The sequence below is a fragment of the Osmerus eperlanus genome, chromosome 2 (assembly GCF_963692335.1).
Source record: "Osmerus eperlanus chromosome 2, fOsmEpe2.1, whole genome shotgun sequence".
Taxonomy (NCBI): Eukaryota; Metazoa; Chordata; class Actinopteri; order Osmeriformes; family Osmeridae; genus Osmerus; species Osmerus eperlanus.
Window position 1 is genome coordinate 23116934 of NC_085019.1, and position 27567 is coordinate 23144500.

The 27567-nt window shown below is 48.4% G+C and overlaps 3 protein-coding genes across 3 annotated transcripts; 2 read left to right on the plus strand and 1 right to left on the minus strand.

Moving 5' to 3' along the window:
- Positions 1 to 4539: 4539 nt before the first annotated feature.
- LOC134015429 (uncharacterized) lies at positions 4540 to 8844 on the minus strand. The gene is made up of 5 exons (XM_062454947.1): positions 8773 to 8844; positions 5447 to 8267; positions 5152 to 5227; positions 4772 to 5030; positions 4540 to 4666 (listed from the first exon to the last, which is right to left on the minus strand). Exons 2-4 carry the CDS (start codon positions 8174 to 8176, stop codon positions 4882 to 4884), a joined length of 2955 nt encoding a protein of 984 aa, XP_062310931.1. The 5' UTR covers positions 8177 to 8267; positions 8773 to 8844; the 3' UTR covers positions 4540 to 4666; positions 4772 to 4881.
- Positions 8845 to 9505: 661 nt separating this feature from the next.
- Positions 9506 to 13767, plus strand: LOC134015437 (uncharacterized). The gene is made up of 5 exons (XM_062454958.1): positions 9506 to 10042; positions 10374 to 10964; positions 11085 to 11120; positions 11267 to 11365; positions 11443 to 13767. The coding sequence occupies exons 1-5, from the start codon at positions 10017 to 10019 to the stop codon at positions 12329 to 12331; spliced, it is 1641 nt and encodes a 546-aa protein (XP_062310942.1). The 5' UTR covers positions 9506 to 10016; the 3' UTR covers positions 12332 to 13767.
- Positions 13768 to 22012: 8245 nt separating this feature from the next.
- On the plus strand, positions 22013 to 24770 carry LOC134015446 (nucleoside diphosphate kinase B-like). The gene is made up of 5 exons (XM_062454969.1): positions 22013 to 22176; positions 23401 to 23533; positions 23672 to 23773; positions 23909 to 24021; positions 24510 to 24770. Exons 2-5 carry the CDS (start codon positions 23405 to 23407, stop codon positions 24625 to 24627), a joined length of 462 nt encoding a protein of 153 aa, XP_062310953.1. The 5' UTR covers positions 22013 to 22176; positions 23401 to 23404; the 3' UTR covers positions 24628 to 24770.
- Positions 24771 to 27567: the final 2797 nt, after the last annotated feature.

Below are 27567 nucleotides of genomic sequence, written 5' to 3' on the forward strand. Positions count from 1 at the left end.
TCTCTCTCTCTCTCTCTCTCTCTCTCTCTCTCTCTCTCTCTCTCTCTCTCTCTTTCTCTTTCTCTTTCTCTTTCTCTCTCTCTCTCTCTCTGTCTGTTGGAACTCATTTCACTAGCGGGCCTCTGGAACTTTCCAGGTTGTCCGGAACACAGCTGAAATACAGACTGAAGGTGGAACCTTCTAGAATGATAGAAACGTATGGTGTAGAACAGGTGGAGGTGCAGGACTCTGTCAGTGATGTCGACCTGACGTTTTGACAACGTATCAGTCTGTCGAGCGGGTAACTCAGAGCGTATCCTCACAAACAGCACTGCCCGCCTGTTTCCACGCCAACCTGACTGTCTAGAGGTCTGAACACTTTTAACCACCAACTCGGACTGCGCCCCCTGTTTTTCTGTCCTTCCTCTTGACCTACACTCAGGCGTGAGACAATCTGACCCCGACGCCTCCCTCACACCTGACCACGTCTGTGCTACACCTTTTATAAGCCGGGCTCGTCCCCCCCGGACGCGGTCAGCTCTCAGCAGACCAGGGCCTGGACGTCAGACTCTCCTGTTTCTTCAAACAGCTACTGCTGTTACTGCTGTAACGGGTTGGGAAAAACGTGAGGTTTGCGCCTTCAGCCATAAACTATCTGAGAGGATCAACCTAGACAAGGAGCTTTAATGTTTAATTATATTTGGGTGTAGGCTTACTGAATTTCTTTGTTGTTTGGAATAGAAAGGGGATTTCTTGTTTTTGTGAGTAGTTTCTTCGACAGACACTCAGAGTACCTTAGGTCAGGTAAAGGTGCTCTGAGTACCTTTATCACAAGCTTCATTATGATGAAGAGAGTTTGAACCGCATCATTTCCTGTCAGGCTACCCACATATAAGAGCTTTCTCTACTGGTTGATTCAGTGGTTGATCACTGAAGGTGTAACTTCTCTACATGTACAGATCAATAATTGGCCAACATGTACAGAAAATGGTTGGCCAACTTATTTGTATCAACAAAGCACTTTTGCCTCACCTCAGGGCTCCATTTAATGAGGATAAAACAAGAGTGATATGATGGTGATATTGTATTCAGTTTTAATATGGCTCAGTTCAGTACAGTTCAGTTTTGTTTGTACAGTACGACCGTTAAGTATCATGCTACGTTACCGCACAGACTGTGGTTGCAGACTTGCTAAGTGTTTATCGCTTATGTGATTTCTTTTTCCTGAAGGGAATTCATCATAGAGGAGAGATCCTGAGCTAAATAACAATTCAGATTCGGTGTCGCTTATTGAAAATTGTATAAACAGATGGAAACTTTACACCTGGCACAAACCCTTGGTGAATCTGACCCTGAGTCTTTACCTGCTATAGCCATGGCAACCTCATCCCTATCACCGCATGTATCATGACATTGTTCTCTAAAATATTGATTATAGAAGATCTTGTATGAGGAGTTTTAGGCTGGATATTATGTCAGCACCTTGGCCAATCCTAAAGGTCTGAGGGGGTTTGAAGGACAGCTAAGCTAGGCTTGTAGCTCCTTGTCATTGGACTGGCTGGTCATTCTGTCAGATTGTTTTAGCCAGCACTCTCAGACCTGCTTGTCCAGGGTGGTGCTCAAGACGTGAGTAAGTGGACCCATGGAAGGTGATATCATCACTCGTTGCCTGTGACTCTCTCAGGACCACTTCCTGGGTCGTGACCCCTAGAGGACTGCCTGCGACTCCTGTATGATTAAGCTATAATGTAAATACTTCTACGCTGTGTAAATAACTAAATAATATGGAGACTCTATTTTATGAATGAGCTACGAAATGGATTACTCACTGAGATTATCTGATTTGTTTTGTAAATGTGAAAAAGTGTGTACAGTTATCTAACGAGCTGAAAGACAAAGGTCTACTATTGATGGTTGATGACTTCATGAATTGTACAGCTTAACTATTTAGTTGTTTTGGTTGTTTTGATTTCTTAATTGAGGGTAAGGGGGGGGGGGTAATGGGGGGGATTTTTCAGTCTTATTGCGTTTTGTTTTTGTACAGAAGTCAGTGTTTACAGTCATCATCTCTACTGAAACTCAGATTTGATGTTATTAGACGTGGTGCATGGAGTCTGGACCTGGCAGGAGTTGGAGACCCCTGGTCCTGTCCTGAAACAAGCCCTGACCCTCCCCCTTAAACACACCCTCCCCTCCCCATTAGACACACCATCCTCTCCCCCTTAGACACACCATCCTCTCCCCCTTAGACACACCATCCTCTCCCCCTTAGACACACCCTCCCCTCCCCCTTAGACACATCCTCCTCTCCCCTCCCCCTTAAACACACCCTCCCCTCCCCCTTAAACACACCCTCCCCTCCCCCTTAGACACACCCTCCCCTCCCCCTTAGACACACCATCCTCTCCCCCTTAAACACACCCTCCCCTCCCCCTTAAACACACCCTCCCCTCCCCCTTAGACACACCATCCTCTCCCCCTTAAACACACCCTCCCCTCCCCCTTAGACACACCATCCTCTCCCCCTTAAACACACCCTCCCCTCCCCATTAGACACACCATCCTCTCCCCCTTAGACACATCCTCCTCTCCCCTCCCCCTTAAACACACCCTCCCCTCCCCCTTAGACACACCATCCTCTCCCCCTTAGACACATCCTCCTCTCCCCCTTAGACACACCCTCCTCTCCCCTCCCCCTTAGACACACCCTCCTCTCCCCCTTAGACACACCCTCCTCTCCCCCTTAGACACACCCTCCTCTCCCCCTTAGACACATCCTCCTCTCCCCTCCCCCTTAGACACACCCTCCTCTCCCCTCCCCCTTAGACACACCCTCCTCTCCCCTCCCCCTTAGACACATCCTCCCCTCCCCCTTAGACACACCCTCCTCTCCCCCTTAGACACACCCTCCTCTACCCTCCCCCTTAGACACACCCGCCCCTCCCCCTTAGACACATCCTCCCCTCCCCCTTAGACACACTCTCCTCTCCCCCTTAGACACACCCTCCTCTCCCCTCCCCCTTAGACACACTCTCCTCTCCCCCTTAGACACACCCTCCTCTCCCCCTTAGACACACCCTCCTCTCCCCCTTAGACACACTCTCCTCTCCCCCTTAGACACACCCTCCTCTCCCCCTTAGACACACCCTCCTCTCCCCCTTAGACACACCCTCCTCTCCCCCTTAGACACACCCTCCCCTCCCCCTTAGACGCATCCTCCTCCCCCCCTTAGACACACCCTCCTCTCCCCCTTAGACACACCCTCCTACCCCCCTTAGACACACCCTCCTCTCCCCTCCCCCTTAGACACACCCTCCTCTCCCCTCCCCCTTAGACACACCCTACCCTCCCCATTAGACACACCCTCCTCCCCCCCTTAGACACACCCTCCTCTCTCCTACCCCCCAGAAACACTGTCCCAGGACTAAAGATCAGGGATTTCTGGACAGGCCTGGTAGACTCTCCATTCCATCTCCCTTATTTCTCTGAAAAGTGTGCACACATGTATGTCCCGATATGGACATGACAGGTTTACATGTATTGTATAGACTACAGCCTCACATTACCCTGGCCTCTGCCATGTTCCTCGGGGCTTCTGTTCCGTAAGAGGGGATAAAACAAGTGTCCACCTTTTGTGATGATAAGGATTTAGGATATGGTTGGTCTGGGAGAACTCTGTTCCCCTGGTAGGCCCCACCACACCCCAGCTTCAGACACTACACGCCTAAATAAAGCCTCTGCTGATGACCCTGGTGTCTCTCTCTCTCCTTATGGTGAATGTGCATATCTGTCTTTTGATGTACCTGTTAATGCTCTAGCATTGTGTCCAACCTCAACACAACACACACATAAGTACATCAAAATCTTAGAACTTTTCCTTTTCTAAGTCAACGCGTACCTCCCTGTGCTATGGCTTTGTTAGGAAAACAAACAGGATCGTTACACTCCAACTGCAATATAACTTGTTTATTGACAATGATCAGATACAGTAGAGTGTTCCGGACGGTAGTGAGTCTCTGTGATGGTCTTCTCTTGATATCCTCTCAGCCCAGCGAGTTCCAGCCAGGTGAGAAACTCAGAGTCCTCGTCCTTACCGCTGAAAGTACATTTCTGGCTCCTTGGCAACGGTCCTTACGTTGTCCGGGAGAAAGTGGGCCAGGAGACCTGCAGGGTAGAAGAACCGAGAGGCAGGAAACCAGAACAAACATCCCACATCAGCCTCCTGGAGATCCTCCAGGCTGAGTGTCCAAGTGTCCTTGAGCAAGACACTGGACCCCAAGCTGCTCCCGGTGAACAGGCTAGCCTTGCATGGCAGCTCTGTCGCTGTGGGTGTGTATGAGTGGGTGAATGAGAGGCATAATGTAAAGTGCTGTGGGTGCCGGGATGGGCGACTGTGGCTCAGAGGGTAGAGAGAGAGTTCTATCCCCAAATCCTCCAGGCAGGCACAAGCACAGATAGACCCCTAGTGGTGCTCAAGCACCTGCCCTTTTGCCCTGGATGAGAAAAGTGCCCCTTCTGCTGGAGACCAATTTTTTCTTCATTCATCAAAATTTAGGCAAAAGGGCAGGTGCTTGAGCACCACTAGGGGTCTATCTGTGCACATGCCAATGGGTGCCCTTTTTTTTGGTTTGAGCACCTGCCCCCCAAAATGTCTGTGTAAATGTACTGAGGCACAGACAAACCAGACCTCCAGGTTTGTACTGAGGCACAGACAAACCAGACCTCCAGGTTTATACTGAGGCACAGACAAACCAGACCTCCAGGTTTGTACTGAGGCACAGACAAACCAGACCTCCAGGTTTGAGACTAAGAATGGACTCAGTCAAGTCTTGTCCCAGTAATTTGACCCCGAGGAGCACCCATTCTCACTCTCACTCTACTTAAACGTATCAGTAGGCCGTCCTACTGGCTCCCAGACATCTTGAATGTTTTGGCGATGGACTTTCGAAGCGCACGGAACATTCGTACGTGTAGAGGACGTCTAGGGGGCTCCTGCTTGGTCTCGTGGTCCTTCGACAGCTCCAGATTGGCAGGCGAACCACACTTAGTCCCTGTGACAAGACAACATTTTAAATTGGTGAATTTGAAGTTAGGCTTTGTCAGAGTAATTAGCCAAATCTACAGGATCACTTTGTGATTAATTAAGGATGACAAGCAGTGATGGTCGCTCACCAGGTGTGACGTGAGAGCTGGGGGGAAGCTCCTCCTGGGCTGAGGGCTTCTTGGGCTCCGTCTTTCTCTTCAGAAACTGCAGGGGAAAACACAGAACATGCTGGAATCTATGGAAACTATGACAACACCTCCACCAAAGCATCAGGATTAAGAACCACAACAGCCACTCAGTCCCAACACTGCCTCTTCATTCTATACTCCATTACATGAATAACCAACCCATGGTCATTCATTCTGTACTCATACGATATACTATAAGCTCTGCTCTAAAAGCTCTATTACATAAATAACCCACCTTGTTCTTGAAGAGCTTGGCTTTCTTCGGCAGGCTCCACCACTTCAAGCCCTTCTTAGCCTTTCTCGTCTCTCCTGCAGAGGTCGACGCTGTCCCAGCATCCATGATGACCGCTGCAGGGCTGAGCTCACCGAGATCTTCCCCAGGACACGGAGCTGCAGCAGCAGACTCACACAGAGTGTCCATCACTCTCTCCGTCAGGATCCTGACCGTGCAGTCCAGGGTCTCCTGGCAGGCCAGGCTGGAGGTCGAGGGAAGGTTCAGCTCAAGGCTCTTCTGCAGCTGACTCTTAACCGAGCTCTCAGCATAGCTGTGGATGAGCTCCTGCCTGGAGGGCATCGGGGGGCTTTCTGGCAGCATCAGCTCCGACGTGCTTCTGGTGGAGCTCACGGGGCTCTGAAGATGCAGGCCGGTGGTGGCTGTCTGCCGGCGGAGCCGACGGACGTTGGCGAGCAGACTCTCTGAGGCGGTCTTGATCTGGAGCTCGTCCAATCCGGCGGAGTCCAGTCCTACGGTAGCGTTGGAGACTGTTGGACCCTCTTCGTCCTCACATAACTGGCTGAGATTCTCCAGTATGGAGTCCAAGAGGGCACAGGTCAGGAGGCCGTCCTCACTCCTCTTCAGTTCAGCAGTGGAGCACTCTGAAGCTGCTACTTCTGCTCTCATGGCACTGAGAATCACCCCAAGGGTCCTCTTGGTCCAAGAGAAGGACGCCTTCGGAGGGATGATCTCAGATACACGTTCTTCAAGAGCCGACAGCTTGTCTGCAGCTTTCTGCAGGGTCCTCAGTGTGCTGTCATAAAGCTGCTGGCTGGAGGAGTGGACCTGCTCCCAGAACTTCATGCCACCAGATCTCGCCTTTGCTGAGGCCTTGTGCTGCTCAACCACCTCATGGAGATCGTCTAGGATCGCACCAAGCAGGTTCTCGCAGTTCTCAGAGGAGACCAGCAGCGATGGACGCTCTGAGCTCTCTGGATTGGCCGCATGAGGTGAGCCACGAGGGGTCGCCGGCTGGCGAGAGAGCTTCTGAGTTGCTCTCCTCAAGGCCTGCTGGAACACATCTTTCCCTTTGGTCGCGTACTCTTTTATGATCGTTCCCACTCGCGTGTCATGAGCCAGGCTCTGCCCAGCTGCGGGTGGGCCCTCTGGACGTAAGAAAATCAAGGTCTCCAGGACCTCGGTGGTTCGGTGTCCACTCCCTGGCAGGAGGGAGTCGACAAACAAGGAGCGGTAGATGTGGGAAAAGGACATCTCCGGACGCCTTAGGATCAGCGAATGATCCAGGATGGCTGAGATGCCTTCGACGAGCTCATCGATTTCCAATTCCTCTACGGCCTTGTTTAGACAGGCCAACATCTGTTCGTTGGCCAGCTGCTGAAGTTTGGTCAAGCCTTCGTTCTTCACGCTCTCCCGATAGCAGAACTCACTACTTATGGCTCTGCAGGCTGCTGTCACCGTGTCGACAGACCGGATCAACAGAAGCCTGATGAGAGACGGGGGCAAACTTTCCAGAGACGTCTCGTTCATCAAAGAGACGCTCTCGTCCGCCGTCACATCTCCCATCCTGGAAGAGCTCACCAGGGGGGTCAGTTTGGCCGCTGCCTTGCAGACCATCTTCTTGACTTCAGAGGAAACATCCAATGTGTCCCATCCTGTGAAGGAGGAGCTGTTCCCTGCTCTGGATGATGAAGACTGGATGTCCAGCAACTCAACAGCACTCTTCACGGATCCAATGATCCCATCGACCAGGTCACTGGCCAGGGAATGTCCAGAGCCACCACTCCCCAGATAAGGGATCATGACCAAATCCTCAGTTCTTGATTGGCTGGATGGCGATGTGGACGAGCCCTCCTTCCTACACGGCCCAAACTGCTCCTCCAGCTTCTGCTCCACAGCCTGGACAACGTTGGTCCTCGACATGGTGGTCAGGAGCTCTCCCAGGGACCTTCCAGAAGACCGACTGCTGCTCCCTGATCTCCTCAGCAGCGGTAGAGTCTGCACGTCGGCACAGACAGCAGAGAGGAAGTAGCTCACAGAGGAAATGGTAACAGGCCCTTGAGCTTCTTCTTGGATTGCGGCCCTGGCTGCTAGGATGTTGCCGATGACCGGCACGATCACCTCAGCTGCCACAGAGCCCAGACTGAACTTGGCCTCCACCTGCAGATCCGGAGAGGGGGTTCCACTCTGTCTGCTGAGCGCCACCTGGCTTTCTGTGTCAGCCTGCAGCATGGAGGACACTTTGGTCAGCATCTCCTGGGATAGCAGCCCAGCAGCTGATGTGCTGCAGGTCTGGGTGTCTGGAACATCTCGGCTGGCATCCAAGCGAGGCAACATGTCTGGCAGCCTGCTGTTGATCAGCTGCAACACCGCACTGATCACAGAGATGGGCAGCTTGGTGCGGCTCGACAGGGCTGAGGAGCAGGCTGTCTTCATCGCCCTCTGGCTGGCAGACGTGGTGCTGCTGCTGGCTGTGCCGGGGGGCATTCTCTCCACTCCACTGACGCCCTGGGAAGTGGACGCAACCTCCAGGGCTTCCAGCTGGTCTTTTGACCCAGTGGCGGGTACTGAAGGAGCGGGCAGATCCGAAGCCTCAACCAGGAGGTCCATGTCCTCCAAACTTAGAGGCCTCACGGTCAACACCCTGATGAAGGTCCCCTTGTCTCCAGACAGACTCCCCTCTCTTCCCTCGTTCACCCCGGGCTGAGATGAGTCTTTCTTATCTTTGTCCATGTCTCTTCCTCAGAGACTGCCTCAGGTCACACTTGCTGTTGCAGTCCGATTTGAGAGAGAGGCTTTCACACCTGACCCATGAAAAGGCAGACTTTTACAAAGAACACAGAGAATGTAATTACTTTTTCAGAATAATCTAATATCTACCTACACATATATATCTACATGAAATCATTTGTCTTGCAAATTTAAACCTTACAATTTAAAGTGCAAAACGATGGGACCATATTACATTATAATATTTCTGTGTTCCAATACGAATTTGTCAAGGTTAAGGCGTCTTAGCAATCGTTATCCTTTGTCCAAGAACATTTTCACTTAAAACTGAGCACAGTGGTCATAACGGTCTTTTACAGTTTATTTGATGAATTACGTCATAATACAGCAAACGTCATCAAACAGCAGACGGCGAAATTTCAAGATAGCGCTATTTACTTTTCCAAAAAACACAGAGAATAGGCTACAATAACTTTTTCAGATTAATGTATTATCTACCTTCACATCTACCCGAGAACATCGTCTTGACAATTTAAACCTTACAACTTTAAAAAGTCCCCATATCCCCTAGGTGCAAAACAATCTGAACATTTACTTACATATATAATACGTCTGTGTTCCAATACGAAATTCGTCAAGGTGAAAGCCTCGTAGAGATCCAAATCCTTGTCCAAGAAAATGTTCAATAAGAAATGAGAGCAGTGATCAGAACGACCTTTTATAGTTTATTTGATGAATTACGTCATAATACAGCAAACGTCATCAAACAGCAGACAGCACAATTTGAAGATATTTACTTTTCCAAAGAACAGAGAATAGGCTACAATAACTTTTTCAGATTAATGTATAAACTACCTTCATATCTACCAGAGAACATCGGCTTTTATATTGAAACCTTACAACTTTAAAAAGTCCCCATATCTCCTAGGTGCAAAACAATCTGAACATTTACTTACATTACAATATTGCTGTGTTACAATACGAATTCGTCAAGGTTAAAGCGTCGTAGAGATCCAAATCCTTGTCCAAGAAAACTTTCTATAAGAAATGAGAGCAGTGATCAGAACGGCCTTTTATAGTTTATTTGATGAATTACGTCATAATACAGCAAACGTCATCAAACAGCAGATGGCGCTCTTTACACCCGGTCTGTTTAGAGTCCAGGCCGTGGTCTCTTATCAGTGTTAAACAGGGGCGAACATTTAATTGTACATGAACTGTTTGAAAACACTTTTTGAAAACGGAAAATGTAAGCCCTCACACACTTTGTATCAAGAAAAATATATTTAACGGCCCCATCCACTGTTATATAGATTTTAAAAAGCTGTCAGCACCCACATTGTAAAATAAACCGACGCCGTTGCTGTTCCATATTTGCATTATTTAATTATGATTTACCCATTTAGACGAATCAGGTTTATTTCGACTGGATATCATCCTTGAGATCTCTTGAACGCTGCCTGTCCTTGCATCATGGCGGGTCTTCAGGACCATCGACCCAAACATGAAGCTACAACTTTTCATTGGTGTGATTATGATATTCATACAAACATAAACGCCACTGGATTGTAACGCCTGTTGATAACATTGTTTATTATCAGCAGAAACGACACCGAACGCCTCAACAGGTGTGGTCACCTTGGTGAAGTAAGGAAAACGAAACTTGTTTTTTACAGGCTTTTATGAGGGTGGCTGAAAGCTCACTCTCAGAAACTTACTCAGAAAGCGATTGAATTAGACAAATCCTGGTAACAAATGTAAACTGTCAGACATGCTCAAAACCTAGGCTAATTGTTTACATTACAATTCTTTATTGGGAACTCGTGCCAGATGACAGACGTTCATGACGCGGAATTTCATCATGATCAGGTGAGACTACTAGAATACTTAATGTTCATTAAGTTCCTTATTTGTTTGACAATAGCCTTGTCTGTAACCAGGAGAAGAATGTCTGTAACCAGTGTTCGTCATGCTGGCTGATCTGTATGAATAACCCTGGCTTGTTTATTCAACTGGATCGTGCCTCACTAAACTCAAATGCAAAGTTCTTTATTGGCATAAATACTCAGGAAAACAATATCACCAAATCATTTTCACCACATATCAGGGAATCTAACTATCATCTATCATAAAACAAACACCAATATAAACATGATGTCATAGTTTACTGTAGCTATTCTAACGAAGTCTTGTATTTCAGAGAGGAGCTTACTGAGGTCCTGTGTCAGTACAAGTCAGACACCCTGAGCCACATAGCCACTCTGAGGGACTTCTGTGACAGGCACCTAAAATGGAGCTTTCACAGGGAAACAGAGCTGGAGATGATGAGAGACATCAAGGAAAGGGCTGACAGAATCAACCTGACTTTCAAGCATGTCAAAGAGTCTCCGAACAAGTGGAAGGCGCTGGGAGAGTACATGAAGAGTGGCCTGACGCAGATGACAGCAGCCAGGCGATGGGAGGAGCTGCAGAAGGAGCTGGCGGAGGTGTTGAAGGACACCCTGGCCGGGCTGGAGGAACTGGACCACTTCCTGGATGCTGTGGAGAGGCTGGCGGTCACTTCTGTGTCTGTGTTCGATGAGGAGTGTCCGTTTGGTGACCAGGAGGTGAGCCCTGCCGGTGTCCGTGATGTCATCACTGCCTCACAGGAAGCGTGTCCTCTGCTGGTCCGGTTCAGGAGAAACGCAGGGGACTTCTTTCTGGCCAGCCTCTTCAACGTGCCGGTGTTGGCTATCCAGCTGGACTCGTACATACGCAGCACCCAGCAGCTCTGTGACAAGCTGGAGAGCAAGTAAGAGAGCCCAGTGTAGACCGTTACTGTAGACCCAGCTTGCTGGATCAGGATGCAGGGTTACATTACGTCTTTATTATTCTTATATTACATTATCTGAACTTTCTTTTTCCAATGCAGATTGATGACAATATCAGAGATTGAGAGTAAATCTAGGTAAGACCTGCTGCTGACATGCATTTGTATCCTGTTTTAGTGTTTTATTGTTGTTGTTGTTGTTGCTGCTGCTGCCACCTAAGAAACAGTGAGTATACTATGTTTTATTCAGCCTCAAAGGGTTCATGTTTTGTTTTCTTCATCAGTCAACTAAGAAAGAAGAACGAAAATGTCGACCTCTGGGATGTGAGTGATGCATCCGTGCTGAATATGCTCGTCCATCTCAAAAAGCTCAGTGATGTCAGGTAAGCAGAACTCCCACTTCTATTTTACATTGCTCACCTCAACATCTGGGCTCACGGTGGCTTTCTGACTCTCTCAGGACCAACCAGGACTTCAGACTGGTTTTCCTGTTCCAGGAGGAAGCTGAAAACTTCATCAAACTCTTCATCCAGAGCAAGCCCAGAATGTTGCAGTTTCTGTCTGACCTGGAGGGGAGCGCCGTCCAGCTAGACAACATGAAGCGTGGGGCCCAGATCTCCACTGTGGCAGGCAGCTCCGTGGGGGCGGTTGGAGGGGTCCTGTCCATCGTGGGTCTGGCTCTGGCCCCCGTCACAGCGGGGGTGTCCCTGATTCTGACCATGACTGGCGTGGGTCTGGGGGTCACCAGTGGGGTCAACAGCTTGGTCACCGCAGTCACAGAGATGGGCGTCAACATCACTCATCAGAAGAAAGCCAACGAGTTGTTCCAGAGTTTTATGGAGGACGTGCAGAACCTCCAGGGGTGCCTGGAACATGTGGCCACAAAGATGGTTCCCGTGGTGAGTGAGGTGGACGCAACCGCGGGAGCAGGGAAGATTGCGGGGAGTGGTTATGCCATCGGGAAAGGAATCGACTCCTTGATCGATTGTGCCACAGGTGTGAAACTTCTGAGGAGTGAGGATGCGATTGCTGACCTGGGACAGGCCGCTAAAGGGACGCCCCTCGCCCTCTCCAAGGCAGCCCGGGGGGGGTTCATCGCTCTCAACGCCCTGTTCATTGGCCTGGACGTGTTCTTCATCTGCAAGGACAGCGTCAACCTGGCCAAGGGCAGCAAGAGTGAGGTTTCCCAGCTCATCCGGGCACGAGCACGGCTCTGGTGCTCCGAACTGGAGTCATGGCAGAAGATCCATGACTCCCTGCAGAGAGGTCTGCTAACGTTCCAGGACAGCGAGAACCTGCTGAAGATGCCCTTTTACCCTGTGGAAGAGATGAAGAAGATAAACCAGTAGCACAAAACACCACTTAGAGAATTTAAGGGTGCGTTCAACACTTGTAGTTTGGTTCTCTTAGTTCTCTCGGTCCGGACCAAAAAATAAAATGTTATTCCTGGTTCGCTTAGCGTTCACACTGACATTTACATTTAGTCATTTAACAGACGCTCTTATCCAGAGCGACTTACAGTAAGTACAGGGACATTCCCCCCGAGGCAAGTAGGGTGAAGTGCCTTGCCCAAGGACACAACGTCATTTTGCACGGCCGGGAATCAAACCAACAACCTTCAGATTACTAGCCCGATTCCCTAACCCCTCAGCCATCTGACCCCTTTATAACACCAAACCTAAACAAAAGGCATCAGGATAAGCTCTCAACTTAATTGGACAGCTTTTATAACGTCAATGATATGATTCGAACCGCACCAGAGTTCGTTTGGAAGCGGACCAAGACCCACTTTTCAGGCGGTCTCAGTCCGCTTGTTTGGTCACCCCAAGGTTTGGATGGCACACTTGTTCAAATGAACCGCACTAACAAAGCAATTGCACCAGAGTTTGTTTTAATTTAACCAAATCTGCAAAGTGTGAACACACCCTAAAAAATATATTTACACTTTGCTGATCTACTATTTCTTAGCAGTCTCTCAAATATTTTCAGAAACATTTGAATGTGATGTACAACACTCCTGTAAAAGATTTTCACGTGACCACTACCAGCTCTTAGAAACTACTATCTCTTTTTCCCCCTTTTTTATTCTTGTAGTATTGACCTGACCAATGATGATGATTTCTCAGTTAAATGGATCATTGACTGCACATATGATGGATTTCTATTTGAACACTATATTCAAGACTGTCTTTATATTGACACCAAACCTTGCTCTTGCATATCAAATTATTAATCTACTGTGTTCGTCTTATTTTATAAAAATTCTTGAGTTATTTGTTTATTTTAACAATTACTATTAATGGTCTGTATTGTCTGATCTATTCTTAGAAACAATTAACTTCATTATTTTACTAAACCTAATATTTTCTCATACTGTGACAATAATAGCAAGATGTTGCTCTGTTAAATTGGTTGATCTATTCTTACAATGCATAATTAAGTATTTCATGTATACTAATATTGCCACACTCCTACAATAAAGACAAAAAACCTTCCATGTTTTGGTCATCTGAAGCATTCATCACATTCCTGTGACTCTTTACCCCAGAACTTTTATTCATTTTATGTTAGGGTCAGGTGGGGACTGTCAGTCCATTCATGATGATGCAGATTGATGAGGATGATGACACTTCCATTAGCGTCCCAGATATGCAAATACACATCCTAGCGAACACTGACATGTCCATCAGGGTCTATTTCATACACCCCCAGCCCGATAACACACCCTGTTTACACCCCCAGCCCGATAACACACCCTGTTTACACCCCCAGCCCGATAACACACCCTGTTTACACCCCCAGCACGATAACACACCCTGTTTACACCCCCAGCCCGATAACACACCCTGTTTACACCCCCAGCCCGATAACACACCCTGTTTACACCCCCAGCCCGATAACACACCCTGTTTACACCCCCAGCCCGATAACACAGTCAGAGTACCTTCGGTCAGGTGAAGGTGCTCTCAGAGTACGTGTGTACTGTATCACAAGCTTCATTATGATGAAGAAATAAAGCCTCTGCTGATGACCCTGGTCTCTCTCTCTCCTTATGGTGAATGTGCATATCTGTCTTTTGATGTACCTGTTAATGCTCTAGCATTGTGTCCAACCACAACACACACATAAGTACATCAGAATCTTTCCTTTTCTAAGTCAACGCGCAGCTTTGTTAGGAAAACAAACAGGACCGTTACACTCCAACTGCAATATAACTTGTTTATTGACAATGATCAGATACAGTAGAGTGTTCTGGACAGTAGTGAGTCTCTGTGATGGTCTTCTCCTGATATCCACTCAGCCCAGCGAGTTCCAGCCAGGTGAGAAACTCAGAGTCCTCGTCCTTACCGCTGAAAGTACATTTCTGGCTCCTTGGCAACGGTCCTTACGTTGTCCGGGAGAAAGTGGGCCAGGAGACCTGCAGGGTAGAAGAACCGAGAGGCAGGAAACCAGAACAAACATCCCACATCAGCCTCCTGGAGATCCTCCAGGCTGAGTGTCCAAGTGTCCTTGAGCAAGACACTGGACCCCAAGCTGCTCCCGATGAACAGGCTAGCCTTGCATGGCAGCTCCGTCGCTGTGGGTGTGTATGAGTGGGTGAATGAGAGGCATAATGTAAAGTGCTGTGGGTGCCGGGACGGGCGACTGTGGCTCAGAGGGTAGAGAGAGAGTTCTATCCCCAAATCCTCCAGGCAGGCACGTGCACAGATAGACCCCTAGTGGTGCTCAAGCACCTGCCCTTTTGCCCTGGATGAGAAAAGTGCCCCTTCTGCTGGAGACCAATTTTTTCTTCATTCATCAATATTTAGGAATAAAAATTACTCTCTCTGTCATCAATTCCCCCCAAATGTGTTTTGATATCTGACGGGGCATTTATTTGAGTTCTTGTGAGAATTTCGCCCCGACATGCTCCGCGGCGCTCACAAGCCCCCGTCGCGCATGCAGTGCTGAGCGCCAGGCCAAACAGCTGCAGCCTACTTCTTCTCTGACCCGCAGCATCAGACAAACAGGTAATGACGGTGTTTGTGCAATCCCCCGACGTTGTTTGGTGATGAATTAACCACAACATTAGCGCTGCTGAAAACATTACGTCGCAGCTGGTCCGACATTTCCTAAAAAATAGGCAGGCAGGCAGGGATGTGTCTTAGGGGGAGGGTGTGTCTAAGGGGGAGAGGAGGGTGTGGCTAAGGGGGAGAGGAGGGTGTGGCTAAGGGGGAGGGGAGATGAGGGTGTAGCTAAGGGGGAGAGAGGAGGGTGTGTCTAAGGGGGAGGGTGTGTCTAAGGGGGGGAGGAGGATGTGTTTAAGAGGGAGGGGAGAGGAGGGTGTGTCTAAGGAGGAGAGGAGGGTGTGTCTAATTGGGAGGGTGTGTCTAAGCGGGGGAGGAGGGTGCGTCTAAGGGGGAGAGGAGGATGTGTCTAAGGGGGAGGGGAGGGTGCGAATAAGGGGGAGAGGAGAGGAGGGTGTGTCTAAGGGGGAAGGGAGGGTGTGTCTTAGGGGAAGGGTGTGTCTAAGGCAGGCAGGCATAAATTATAGTACATTTTTACATTTAGTCATTTATCAGACGCTCTTATCCAGAGCGACTTACAGTAAGTACAGGGACATTCCCCCGAGGCAAGTAGGGTGAAGTGCCTTGCCCAAGGACACAACATCATTTTGCACGGTGGGGAATCAAACCGGCAACCTTCTTATTACTAGCTCGATTCCCTAACCGCTCAGCCAACTGACTCCCCATAGTAGCAAGCATTAAAAGTAAGTAAGTCATATTTCTTAGGAAACGTCGGACCGAGGCAGGGAGAGAGGCAGGCAGGCAGAGAGGCAGGCAGAGAAGCAGGCAGAGAGGCAGGCAGAGAGGCAGGCATAGAGGCAGGCAGGCAGAGAGGCAGGCAGAGAGACAGGCAGAGAGACAGTCAGAGGCAGGCAGAGAGGCAGGCAGAGAGGCAGGCAGATAGGTATGCAGAGAGGCAGGCAGAAAAGCAGGCAGAGAGCCAGGCAGAGAGCCAGGCAGAGAGGCAGGCAGGCAGAGAGGCAGGCAGAGAGACAGGCAGAGAGGTAGGCAGAGAGACAGGCAGAGAGACAGGCAGAGAGGTAGGCAGAGAGGCAGGCAGAAAGGCAGGCAGAGAGACAGGCAGAGAGACAGGCCGGCAGGCAGGCAGAGAGACAGGCTGGCAGGCAGGCAGAGAGGCAGGCAGAGAGGCAGGCAGAGAGACAGTCAGAGGCAGGCAGAGAGGCAGGCAGATAGGTATGCAGAGAGGCAGGCAGAAAAGCAGGCAGAGAGCCAGGCAGAGAGGCAGGCAGGCAGAGAGGCAGGCAGAGAGACAGTCAGAAAGGCAGGCAGAGAGGCAGGCAGAGAGGTAGGCAGAGAGACAGGCAGAGAGACAGGCAGAGAGGTAGGCAGAGAGGCAGGCAGAAAGGCAGGCAGAGAGGCAGGCAGAGAGACAGGCCGGCAGGCAGGCAGAGAGACAGGCTGGCAGGCAGGCAGAGAGGCAGGCAGAGAGGCAGGCATGCAGAGAGAAGGGCAGAGAGGCAGGCAGAGAGGCAGGCAGGCAGAGAGGCAGGCAAGCAGAGAGGCAGGCAGGCAGAGAGGCAGGCAGAGGGGCATGCAGGCAGGCAGAGAGGCAGGCAGGCAGAGGCAGGCAGAGAGGCAGGCAGAGAGGAAGGCACAGAGGCAGGCAGGCAGGCAGGTTTATCTTTTAGAAAATGTCGGACCAGCTGCGACGTAATGTTTTCAGCAGCGCTAATGTTGTGGTTAATTTATCACCAAACAACGTCAGGGGATTACACAAACACCGTCATTACCTGTTTGTCTGATGCTGCGGGTCAGAGAAGAAGTAGGCTGCAGCCGTTTGGCCTGGCGCTCAGCACTGCATGAGCACTAAGTGGAGGAGGAGGGAGGGGCGCGGCGGGGGCTTGTGAGCGCCGCGGAGCATGTCGGGGAAAAATTCTCACAAGAACTCAAATAAATGCCCCGTCAGATATCAAAACACATTTGTGGGAATTGATGACAGATTAAAATATTGATGAATGAAGAAAAAATTGGTCTCCAGCAGAAGGGGCACTTTTCTCATCCAGGGCAAAAGGGCAGGTGCTTGAGCACCACTAGGGGTCTATCTGTGCACATGCCAATGTGCACAGATAGCCCTTTTTTTTGGTTTGAGCACCTGCCCCCCAAAATGTCTGTGTAAATGTACTGAGGCACAGACACACCAGACCTCCAGGTTTGTACTGAGGCACAGACACACCAGACCTCCAGGTTTGTACTGAGGCACAGACAAACCAGACCTCCAGGTTTGTACTGAGGCACAGACAAACCAGACCTCCAGGTTTGTACTGAGGCACAGACAAACCAGATCTCCAGGTTTGAGACTAAGACTGGACTCAATCAGTCTTGTCCCAGTAATTTGACCCCGAGGAGCACCCATTCTCACTCTCACTACTTAAACGTATCAGTAGGCCGTCCTACTGGCTCCCAGACATTTTGAATGTTTTGGCGATGGACTTTCGAAGCGCACGGAACATTCGTACGTGTAGAGGATGTCTAGGGGGCTCCTGCTTGGTCTCGTGGTCTTTCGACAGCTCCAGATTGGCAGGCGAACCACACTTAGTCCCTGTGACAAGACAACATTTAAATTGGTGAATTTGAAGTTAGGCTTTGTCAGAGTAATTAGCCAAATCTACAGGATCACTTGGTGATTGATTAAGAATGACAAGCAGTGATGGTCGCTCACCAGGTGTGACGTGAGAGCTGGGGGGAAGCTCCTCCTGGGCTGAGGGCTTCTTGGGCTCCGTCTTTCTCTTCAGAAACTGCAGGGGAAAACACAGAACATGCTGGAATCTATGGAAACTATGACAACACCTCCACCAAAGCATCAGGATTAAGAACCACAACAGCCACTCAGTCCCAACACTGCCTCTTCATTCTATACTCCATTACATGAATAACCAACCCATGGTCATTCATTCTGTACTCATACGATATACTATAAGCTCTGCTCTAAAAGCTCTATTACATAAATAACCCACCTTGTTCTTGAAGAGCTTGGCTTTCTTCGGCAGGCTCCACCACTTCAAGCCCTTCTTAGCCTTTCTCGTCTCTCCTGCAGAGGTCGATGCTGTCCCAGCATCCATGATGACCGCTGCAGGGCTGAGCTCACCGAGATCTTCCCCAGGACACGGAGCTGCAGCAGCAGACTCACACAGAGTGTCCATCACTCTGATCTGGAGCTCGTCCAATCCGGCGGAGTCCAGTCCTACGGTAGCGTTGGAGACTGTTGGACCCTCTTCGTCCTCACATAACTGGCTGAGATTCTCCAGTATGGAGTCCAAGAGGGCACAGGTCAGGAGGCCGTCCTCACTCCTCTTCAGTTCAGCAGTGGAGCACTCTGAAGCTGCTACTTCTGCTCTCATGGCACTGAGAATCACCCCAAGGGTCCTCTTGGTCCAAGAGAAGGACGCCTTCGGAGGGATGATCTCAGATACACGTTCTTCAAGAGCCGACAGCTTGTCTGCAGCTTTCTGCAGGGTCCTCAGTGTGCTGTCATAAAGCTGCTGGCTGGAGGAGTGGACCTGCTCCCAGAACTTCATGCCACCAGATCTCGCCTTTGCTGAGGCCTTGTGCTGCTCAACCACCTCATGGAGATCGTCTAGGATCGCACCAAGCAGGTTCTCGCAGTTCTCAGAGGAGACCAGCAGCGATGGACGCTCTGAGCTCTCTGGATTGGCCGCATGAGGTGAGCCACGAGGGGTCGCCGGCTGGCGAGAGAGCTTCTGAGTTGCTCTCCTCAAGGCCTGCTGGAACACATCTTTCCCTTTGGTCGCATACTCTTTTATGATCGTTCCCACTCGCGTGTCATGAGCCAGGCTCTGCCCAGCTGCGGGTGGGCCCTCTGGACGTAAGAAAATCAAGGTCTCCAGGACCTCGGTGGTTCGGTGTCCACTCCCTGGCAGGAGGGAGTCGACAAACAAGGAGCGGTAGATGTGGGAAAAGGACATCTCCGGACGCCTTAGGATCAGCGAATGATCCAGGATGGCTGAGATGCCTTCGACGAGCTCATCAATTTCCAATTCCTCTACGGCCTTGTTTAGACAGGCCAACATCTGTTCGTTGGCCAGCTGCTGAAGTTTGGTCAAGCCTTCGTTCTTCACGCTCTCCCGATAGCAGAACTCACTACTTATGGCTCTGCAGGCTGCTGTCACCGTGTCGACAGACCGGATCAACAGAAGCCTGATGAGAGACGGGGGCAAACTTTCCAGAGACGTCTCGTTCATCAAAGAGACGCTCTCGTCCGCCGTCACATCTCCCATCCTGGAAGAGCTCACCAGGGGGGTCAGTTTGGCCGCTGCCTTGCAGACCATCTTCTTGACTTCAGAGGAAACATCCAATGCGTCCCATCCTGTGAAGGAGGAGCTGTTCCCTGCGCTGGATGATGAAGACTGGATGTCCAGCAACTCAACAGCACTCTTCACGGATCCAATGATCCCATCGACCAGATCACTGGCCAGGGAATGTCCAGAGCCACCACTCCCCAGATAAGGGATCATGACCAAATCCTCAGTTCTTGATTGGCTGAATGGCGATGTGGACGAGCCCTCCTTCCTACACGGCCCAAACTGCTCCTCCAGCTTCTGCTCCACAGCCTGGACAACGTTTGTCCTCGACATGGTGGTCAGGAGCTCTCCCAGGGACCTTCCAGAAGACCGACTGCTGCTCCCTGATCTCCTCAGCAGCAGTAGAGTCTGCACGTCGGCACAGACAGCAGAGAGGAAGTAGCTCACAGAGGAAAAGGTAACAGCCTCTTGAGCTTCTTCTTGGATTGCGGCCCTGGCTGCTAGGATGTTGCCGATGACCGGCACGATCACCTCAGCTGCCACAGAGCCCAGACTGGCCTTGGCCTCCAACTGCAGATCCGGAGAGGGGGTTCCACTCTGTCTACTGAGCGCCACCTGGCTTTCTGTGTCAGCCTGCAGCATGGAGGACACTTTGGTCAGCATCTCCTGGGATAGCAGCCCAGCAGCTGATGTGCTGCAGGTCTGGGTGTCTGGAACATCTCGGCTGGCATCCAAGCGAGGCAGCATGTCTGGCAGCCTGCTGTTGATCAGCTGCAACACCGCACTGATCACAGAGATGGGCAGCTTGGTGCGGCTCGACAGGGCTGAGGAGCAGGCTGTCTTCATCGCCCTCTGGCTGGCAGACGTGGTGCTGCTGCTGGCTGTGCCGGGGGGCATTCTCTCCACTCCACTGACGCCCTGGGAAGTGGACGCAACCTCCAGGGCTTCCAGCTGGTCTTTTGACCCAGTGGCGGGTACTGAAGGAGAGGGCAGATCCGAGGCCTCGACCAGGAGGTCCATGTCCTCCAAACTTAGAGGCCTCACGGTCAACACCCTGATGAAGGTCCCCTTGTCTCCAGACAGACTCCCCTCTCTTCCCTCGTTCACCCCGGGCTGAGATGAGTCTTTCTTATCTTTGTCCATGTCTCTTCCTCAGAGACTGCCTCAGGTCACACTTGCTGTTGCAGTCCGATTTGAGAGAGAGGCTTTCACACCTGACCCATGAAAAGGCAGACTTTTACAAAGAACACAGAGAATGTAATTACTTTTTCAGAATAATTTAATATCTACCTACACATATCTACATGAAATCATTTGTCTTGGAAATTTAAACCTTACAACTTAAGGTGCAAAACTAAGGGACTATCATATTACATTATAATATTTCTGTGTTCCAATACGAATTTGTCAAGGTTAAGGCGTCTTAGCAATCGTTATCCTTTGTCCAAGAACATTTTCACTTAAAACTGAGCACAGTGGTCATAACGGTCTTTTACAGTTTATTTGATGAATTACGTCATAATACAGCAAACGTCATCAAACAGCAGACGGCGAAATGTCAAGATAGCGCTATTTACTTTTCCAAAAAACACAGAGAATAGGCTACAATAACTTTTTCAGATTAATGTATTATCTACCTTCACATCTACCCGAGAACATCGTCTTGACAATTTAAACCTTACAACTTTAAAAAGTCCCCATATCCCCTAGGTGCAAAACAATCTGAACATTTACTTACATATATAATACGTCTGTGTTCCAATACGAAATTCGTCAAGGTGAAAGCGTCGTAGAGATCCAAAGAAAATGTCCAAGAAAATGTTCAATAAGAAATGAGAGCAGTGATCAGAACGGCCTTTTATAGTTTATTTGATGAATTACGTCATAATACAGCAAACGTCATCAAACAGCAGATGGCGCTCTTTACACCCGGTCTGTTTAGAGTCCAGGCCGTGGTCTCTTATCAGTGTTAAACAGGGGCGAACATTTAATTGTACATGAACTGTTTAAAAACACTTTTTGAAAACGGAAAATGTAAGCCCTCACACACTTTGTATCAAGAAAAATATATTTAACGTCTGCATCCACTGTTATATGGGGGGAATTCGGGTAAACTGGGACATTGGGTAATGGGTAATGTGGGACACCTAAACTCCACAGAGCGTTTTCTTCCCCGCTATGACAATGTCTAGTCCACTGAACTATGACTCTAGGTTTAACATGGATGTTATGTGACTGAAATCACAAAACGTGATAGGGTGTGGTGTCACAGAAAGGGTCAGCACTATTCAATCAGGGAGCTCCGATGAAAAAATACATGGAAAAAATGCTAAATTACCCGAATTCACCTTATATATATATTAAAGTTGACCCATCCACATTGGAAAATAAACCGACGCCTCTGGTGTTCCATATTGCCTGCTTTAATTGTGCTTTAATTCCCATTTAGAACAATCAGGTTTATTTTGACTGGCTATCCTCGTGTGTAAGTGCGCAGCCACTTCACCGTTACACAATAAACCCCTCTGATATGAGACACTACAAGGCTGGCGATTCAATTTTGATTTGCCGGTGCCAGCCTTGGTGTCTATTCTAGCCTCTGGCAGCGTTTACTTAAAAGACAATTTGGCAGCATGGAGTAATAATCCCTCGTGCCCTTATATGGTTTAGTATTTGATATGCATGCACAGATCATAGACCACTGAAAAGCCAATGTCAGTAATTTCTTGACCTCATTTTAAGCTCCACCCCCTCATTCAACAGGTTTATATTCCAGGTCCCCCGCAGTTTGCATCCCACTGGTGATTGTTTCTCAGTCTCTCTCTGTCGCTGTCATCTGTCCTCCTATCGTTGAACTCCAAACTAAAGGTAATGCAATGCAGCTATAGCACTGGTAATCGTTTGCTGCACCACTTCACGAATTGTGCATGTATGTCAAATTATTTTGAAACATAGCCTATTCATGTTATGCTCTTTTAAAAATTTGGCTAATTAGTGTACTCGGTTATAACTAACTTGAATGAATGTTTATCACCATACATCGTTCCTCAACAATTTAACTGGATTGGCTCGAGGGTAATTGTAATTAGTGGCAATAATATGCAGGTGGTTTGCAAATCGACCTGTGCATCATTTTGTCAATTAAATTGATGCAGCGTGTCAACCTAGTCTGCAAGTGAACTGGGTAGTTGGGAAATTTTTGCTAATCCCGAGGTTTTCGTTCAACCACTTATGTGCCTAATCCAAGTCACTTTGAAACGATTATAATTAATCTTTGTCTTATAATAATTGAAAGGTAACAATTGGCTCGCAACAGTGAAAGAGCTATGAAGCCGCTTAACTATCAATGACGGGCAGTTCCGTTTGAACTGCGTTGCAGTCATCTTGCAAGCGTGGTTGCCAAATGCGCTTTTGACCGGCTAAATTCCCAACACGCAGTGTGTAGTGCAACATTCCTTGCCTTGTGTCACTGACGGCCAACAAATGTATTTTAGCATGCACACATTTGTAAGACTATAATGGGACCATACCGAAGTTATCGCTGTTCTAGCTCTGTAGCCAACTACATATCCGTTGTTACAGTAGCTCGGTGACGTTAGGCAACTTGGCCTAACATCAGCTGTATCAGGGTAAAAGGAGATTGAAGGCTTGCCCCAAGCTGTGTTTGTGCTGAATAGGCAGTGAAACGAGTCCTTGCTGTCCGTGGTGGAATGAGCATGTGGAAATGTTTTCCACGGGGGTAAGTGCCAACTGGAGGACTGACGGATAAGAATAGCACATATTTGGCTAACCATTTCCAGTGACAGCTGTCACACGAGTCTATAGGTGACCAGTAATGACCTTCCTTTATCTCCCCAAGCGGTTCAATTACTGAGCTGTGACTTAAGGTCAAAGCGGGCTGACTGGTGCATTGAGGGACCACTTCCTATAACCATATCAGGTGACCCAAGTTCAGACTAGAATCTGCGGCGCCACTGGTCTCCATCCTTTGCTCTTGACTCGTGTTTCCGTGTTTTGCAAAGCAGCATCTTCGCGAGCTAGATTGACCTGTTCTGGTTTGCGAGGTGGGCTCACGCCTCTGTCTGGTTTCAGCACCATGGCCGAGAACAAGGAACAGACTTTCATCGCCATCAAGCCCGACGGCGTGCAGAGGGGGCTCGTGGGAGAAATCATCAAGCGCTTTGAGCACAGGGGATACAAGCTCATTGCCATGAAGATGGTCCAGGTGTGTTGATGTGACTGTGTTCATTCGAGAGGGGGGAGGTAATCGCATGTGAACTCCAAAACCAACCCACTCCATGTTTTGAGTTATCACGTGTCAGACTTTTGACCCAGCTGGGATTCTGTTCATGTCATATTGTAGCCATCTGAGGAGCATGCCAAGCAGCACTACCTGGACCTGAAAGATCTGCCTTTCTACCCCAGCCTGTGCAAGTACCTGGCCTCCGGACCAGTCGTCGCCATGGTAAGCACCTGTTCATGTTATTCTCCCTGAGTTTTATTTGAGGTCCTAGTTCTCTTAGCTGAGGCCATTTTGAGAGTTTGATTGGTCGGGGTTTGAAGGGCAGTGATTCTCTGACTAACGCCGGTCTGTGCTCAGGTTTGGGAGGGTCTGAGTGCCGTGAAGATCGGTAGGATGATGCTGGGAGAGACCAACCCCGCCGACTCCAAACCAGGCACCATCCGCGGAGACTTCTGCGTCCAGATCGGCAGGTACGTGAGCCGGTCCAACACCGCTGACCGCTGCTTGACCAGTACACTGCAAAAACGCCCCATGAAATAACTGCAACATTTGTCTTATATATTTTTTTTAATGCTTGCTTGGGTTTGAAACGAGTACACTAGGCTGTCAAACAAGAGCATTTCACTTGGTCCAAGTGACAAATGAAGTCACTAGAGAAGCCATTATACTAGGAACAAGTCAAACACTAGTTTTAAAAACCAGATAACCACACTCGAGTAGATAGAGTTTCCGTCCCACTGACTACTGCTTGATCAGTACCAGGAGTTTAGCCCAGAGCTCCTCTTGTAGGGCACTTGACCAATACAGGCTGAGGCCCCGATGCAGTGACCTGGGTTCGAATCCAGCTGGGGCCATATATGCATGTCTCTATCCCCAAAAATGCATCTTAAACAGTCCAGCTTGCAACCCCGACCTCGTGTAAACCGAGTCATCTGACTGGCGTGTCTCACTTCTGCAGGAACCTCATCCACGGCAGCGACGCCCTGGAGACCGCCAAGAAAGAGATCGCCTTGTGGTTCAAGGCTGAGGAGCTGATCGCCTACGAGAGCTGTGCCAAGGGCTTCCTCTACGAGTAGATCCAGAAGACTGACCCAGCCGGCTGACCCTCCCAGCCCACACTCACTTCCAACTCTGACCCTAGAACTCCCCAGCAACACCCTGAAAGCTCTAGAACTTTATACCGACGTACTTGTCAATAAAATAATAATGGTTTACCTGATCTTTTTCTTCTGTCCTCATTTTAAGATGCATTAGTTGACGTATGCTTTTATATTTTACGAATGAGTCTAAGTGACGAGTAGAAGGGGCATGCAGCAGGGGCCCAGGCAAGATTCGAACCCAGGTCACTGTGACAAGTCCTCGGCCTACATCGTACGTTCACTTCTCTGAGCTACCAGGGTGCCCCTGTTTTGCTAACTTTGTGAGCTGAAATGTTTAGATGTTTCAGGAACATGTTACTGTATAACGTAGTGAATACATGTGCTGGAGGGAGTGACTGACACCTAGACTGGACATGGTACGGAAAAGATCTACTCAATGCTCAACTGAAGTTCTGAAGCTGGGATACCGGTACAACGATACACACGTCAGAAATAACAAGCAGGATAGCTGATACTTGAGGCTGTAATGCCAAGCCATGCATAGGCTGAGTGGGTTATGAGATACGAGGGCAGACTGCGTGTGTTCCTGCCAGGAGGTTTGGGGGGATGGCAGATAGCGAGGATGGCATCCCAGTGTCACTGCCAGGCTGCATGTGAGTCTGAACAGGTGGTTATTCAGTTTGTCCTTGAGGGTGTTTGTCAGGGCTGTGGATGATGGATGGGCTAGGCTACTGTACAGCGTTGCAGTGAGCAACACTGGTTTGAAACCACAGGTAATGATAATTTCACCAACAAATCGTTTACTTGTAATGTAATGTCATAATAAATCCTACAACGAAAATTTATTTGTGAGGAATTATTATTGGCCAATATATGGAAAAACTACTCCCAAATAGACAGAATAAATGCTATGTTATGTAGGTATAACATAACTGTTACTATAGTTACTCAACTTAGTGTACATTTACAGTAACAGGGATAACCAACACACCCTTTAGTACTGCACTTTTATTCAGTGTAAAAAAAGTGAAGTGAATAATTTATTTTACACTTAATTTTCTGTCCACAACCATGCTGCAAAATTGCAATATTAAAAATGTTAATTGAGAGTAAACATCTACATTTCTTATATCTTTAAACATTTGTACATTTGATACAGTTTAGTAAACTTTATGCTCACAGCACATTGACCATGGAAACGATATACTCACAGTAAAAAACAAATGTAAAAAAACGAACCCGAAACGGACAGACGTACTGTTAGACTCCACAAGTGCGTGCCATGCAAAGAAAACATCTTGACATAATACATTTTCTTTTATCTAATCTGTAATTTTATCCAAAATACGTTAACAAGACCCAGATTTTTCCACCAATTGTCACAGTTTATGAAATCATTCCATTCTTAATATAAGATCATCACTTTATCAAATATATATATAGCACCATGATACAAATACAATAGATGAAGAGATGTCACATTAGTAACAAGCGCACACACGCACCCATACTACATCCTCACAAACCCAAGTTAGACGTGAACTACAAGCCCAGCCACTGGCACACAGGAACGAGAGGACTGAAGACACGGCTACATGCAGCTGACTTGATGTGGGCACTCTCGCACACACACTCTCGCACACACACTCACACACTCTCACACACACACACACACACACACACACACACTCTCACACACACACACACTCTCTCACACACACACACACACACACACACTCTCACACACACACACCCTCACACGTACATTAATTTCTGAAGAGCCCTAGTGTCCACTTGTGCGTTTCGTTTTGACCATAATTGGGGACCAGTTCTTCCACCCCACAGGCTTGACACCGCGGTACTTGCTATCATCCATATTCTAAACACGGAGAACAGTTGTTGATAAGAGGATGGTGCCACATGTTTTACCCTCAAACAGTCATGCCATATATCAAAGCAGCAACACAGATGTACGAAACATGTCCAGAATTTGGTCTGTTCCCGAAACACATTCTGTGGATATTGAAAATTAAAAAGGAATACAAATTTGAAAAGGAGAGAAAGGGGAACACTATTGAAAATGAAGTTATATTTTCTGATTGTTTGTGTGACTTGGGTTTTAATGGGATAGTATATTTTAGAAGAACACACGCACGCTAGCTAGACTATTGCTTTATGATTACTACAGGTGATCAAATACCTGTAGTAATAAAATAAAAATGTACCGCCGGTTTGGGTTCTATTCCAAGGCCTTGTCATACAAAACACACAGTCAACTGCAAGAACAGACACCGGACATAGCTAAACATTTAACATAACACTTGCTTAAGAAAGTTGAAACCAAACATCTATACATCCAACAGTGACGTATGCGTAGGTTATCCTTACAAAACATATTACCATTCCAGAGAAACAAACACATTAAGGAGAGCCATTGTATCACAAGCGTTTTCCATAGGTCTCTGTGTGTCTGAGGTGGCTGTAGCTAGTGACGTGCAGTGTGGGGGTGCTGGACTAACACATTGAACTCTTCCACCTGCGTCTGATTTCAGCATGCCGACAACAAACAACTTTCTCGACCACCATTACGACACTAAAGCCTATATAATACAAGAGGATTTCCTGAGAGTAAATTATCAATCTTACCGATATAGACATTGAAACAGGGGAGTGCATTCAGATGTGATAGAAGTAAATTATTGTATATAATATGGATAAATTCCTTTCTTAAATGTTTGACGTGGAAATCTTAAAAATAAAAAAAATCTTTTTGTTGTAAATTGCCTCTGTTGCTATATACTATATTGTTCTGTTTATATATCTTATATATTTTCTCTAAAATATATTCTGACAATCTCATAACTTGGCTCCTACTACTTGTGTGGGCCTGTGTGATGGCTGGTTAGTGATGGCCTG

Bases quoted from the DNA above. Each gene is read 5' to 3' on its own strand.
- LOC134015429 (XM_062454947.1), bottom strand. From the start codon at position 8,176: ATGGACAAAGATAAGAAAGACTCATCTCAGCCCGGGGTGAACGAGGGA. The intron at 5,228-5,446 runs GTGGGTTATTTA...TTTCCCCTGCAG, and splicing joins CCAAGCTCTTCAAGAACAAG to TTTCTGAAGAGAAAGACGGA. The intron at 5,031-5,151 runs GTGAGCGACCAT...GTCTTGTCACAG, and splicing joins CAGCTCTCACGTCACACCTG to GGACTAAGTGTGGTTCGCCT.
- LOC134015437 (XM_062454958.1), top strand. From the start codon at position 10,017: ATGACGCGGAATTTCATCATGATCAG. The intron at 10,965-11,084 runs GTAAGAGAGCCC...TTTCCAATGCAG, and splicing joins TGTGACAAGCTGGAGAGCAA to ATTGATGACAATATCAGAGA. The intron at 11,121-11,266 runs GTAAGACCTGCT...TTTCTTCATCAG, and splicing joins GAGATTGAGAGTAAATCTAG to TCAACTAAGAAAGAAGAACG.
- LOC134015446 (XM_062454969.1), top strand. From the start codon at position 23,405: ATGGCCGAGAACAAGGAACAGACTTTCATCGCCATCAAGCCCGACGGC. The intron at 23,534-23,671 runs GTGTGTTGATGT...GTCATATTGTAG, and splicing joins TTGCCATGAAGATGGTCCAG to CCATCTGAGGAGCATGCCAA. The intron at 24,022-24,509 runs GTACGTGAGCCG...TCACTTCTGCAG, and splicing joins TTCTGCGTCCAGATCGGCAG to GAACCTCATCCACGGCAGCG.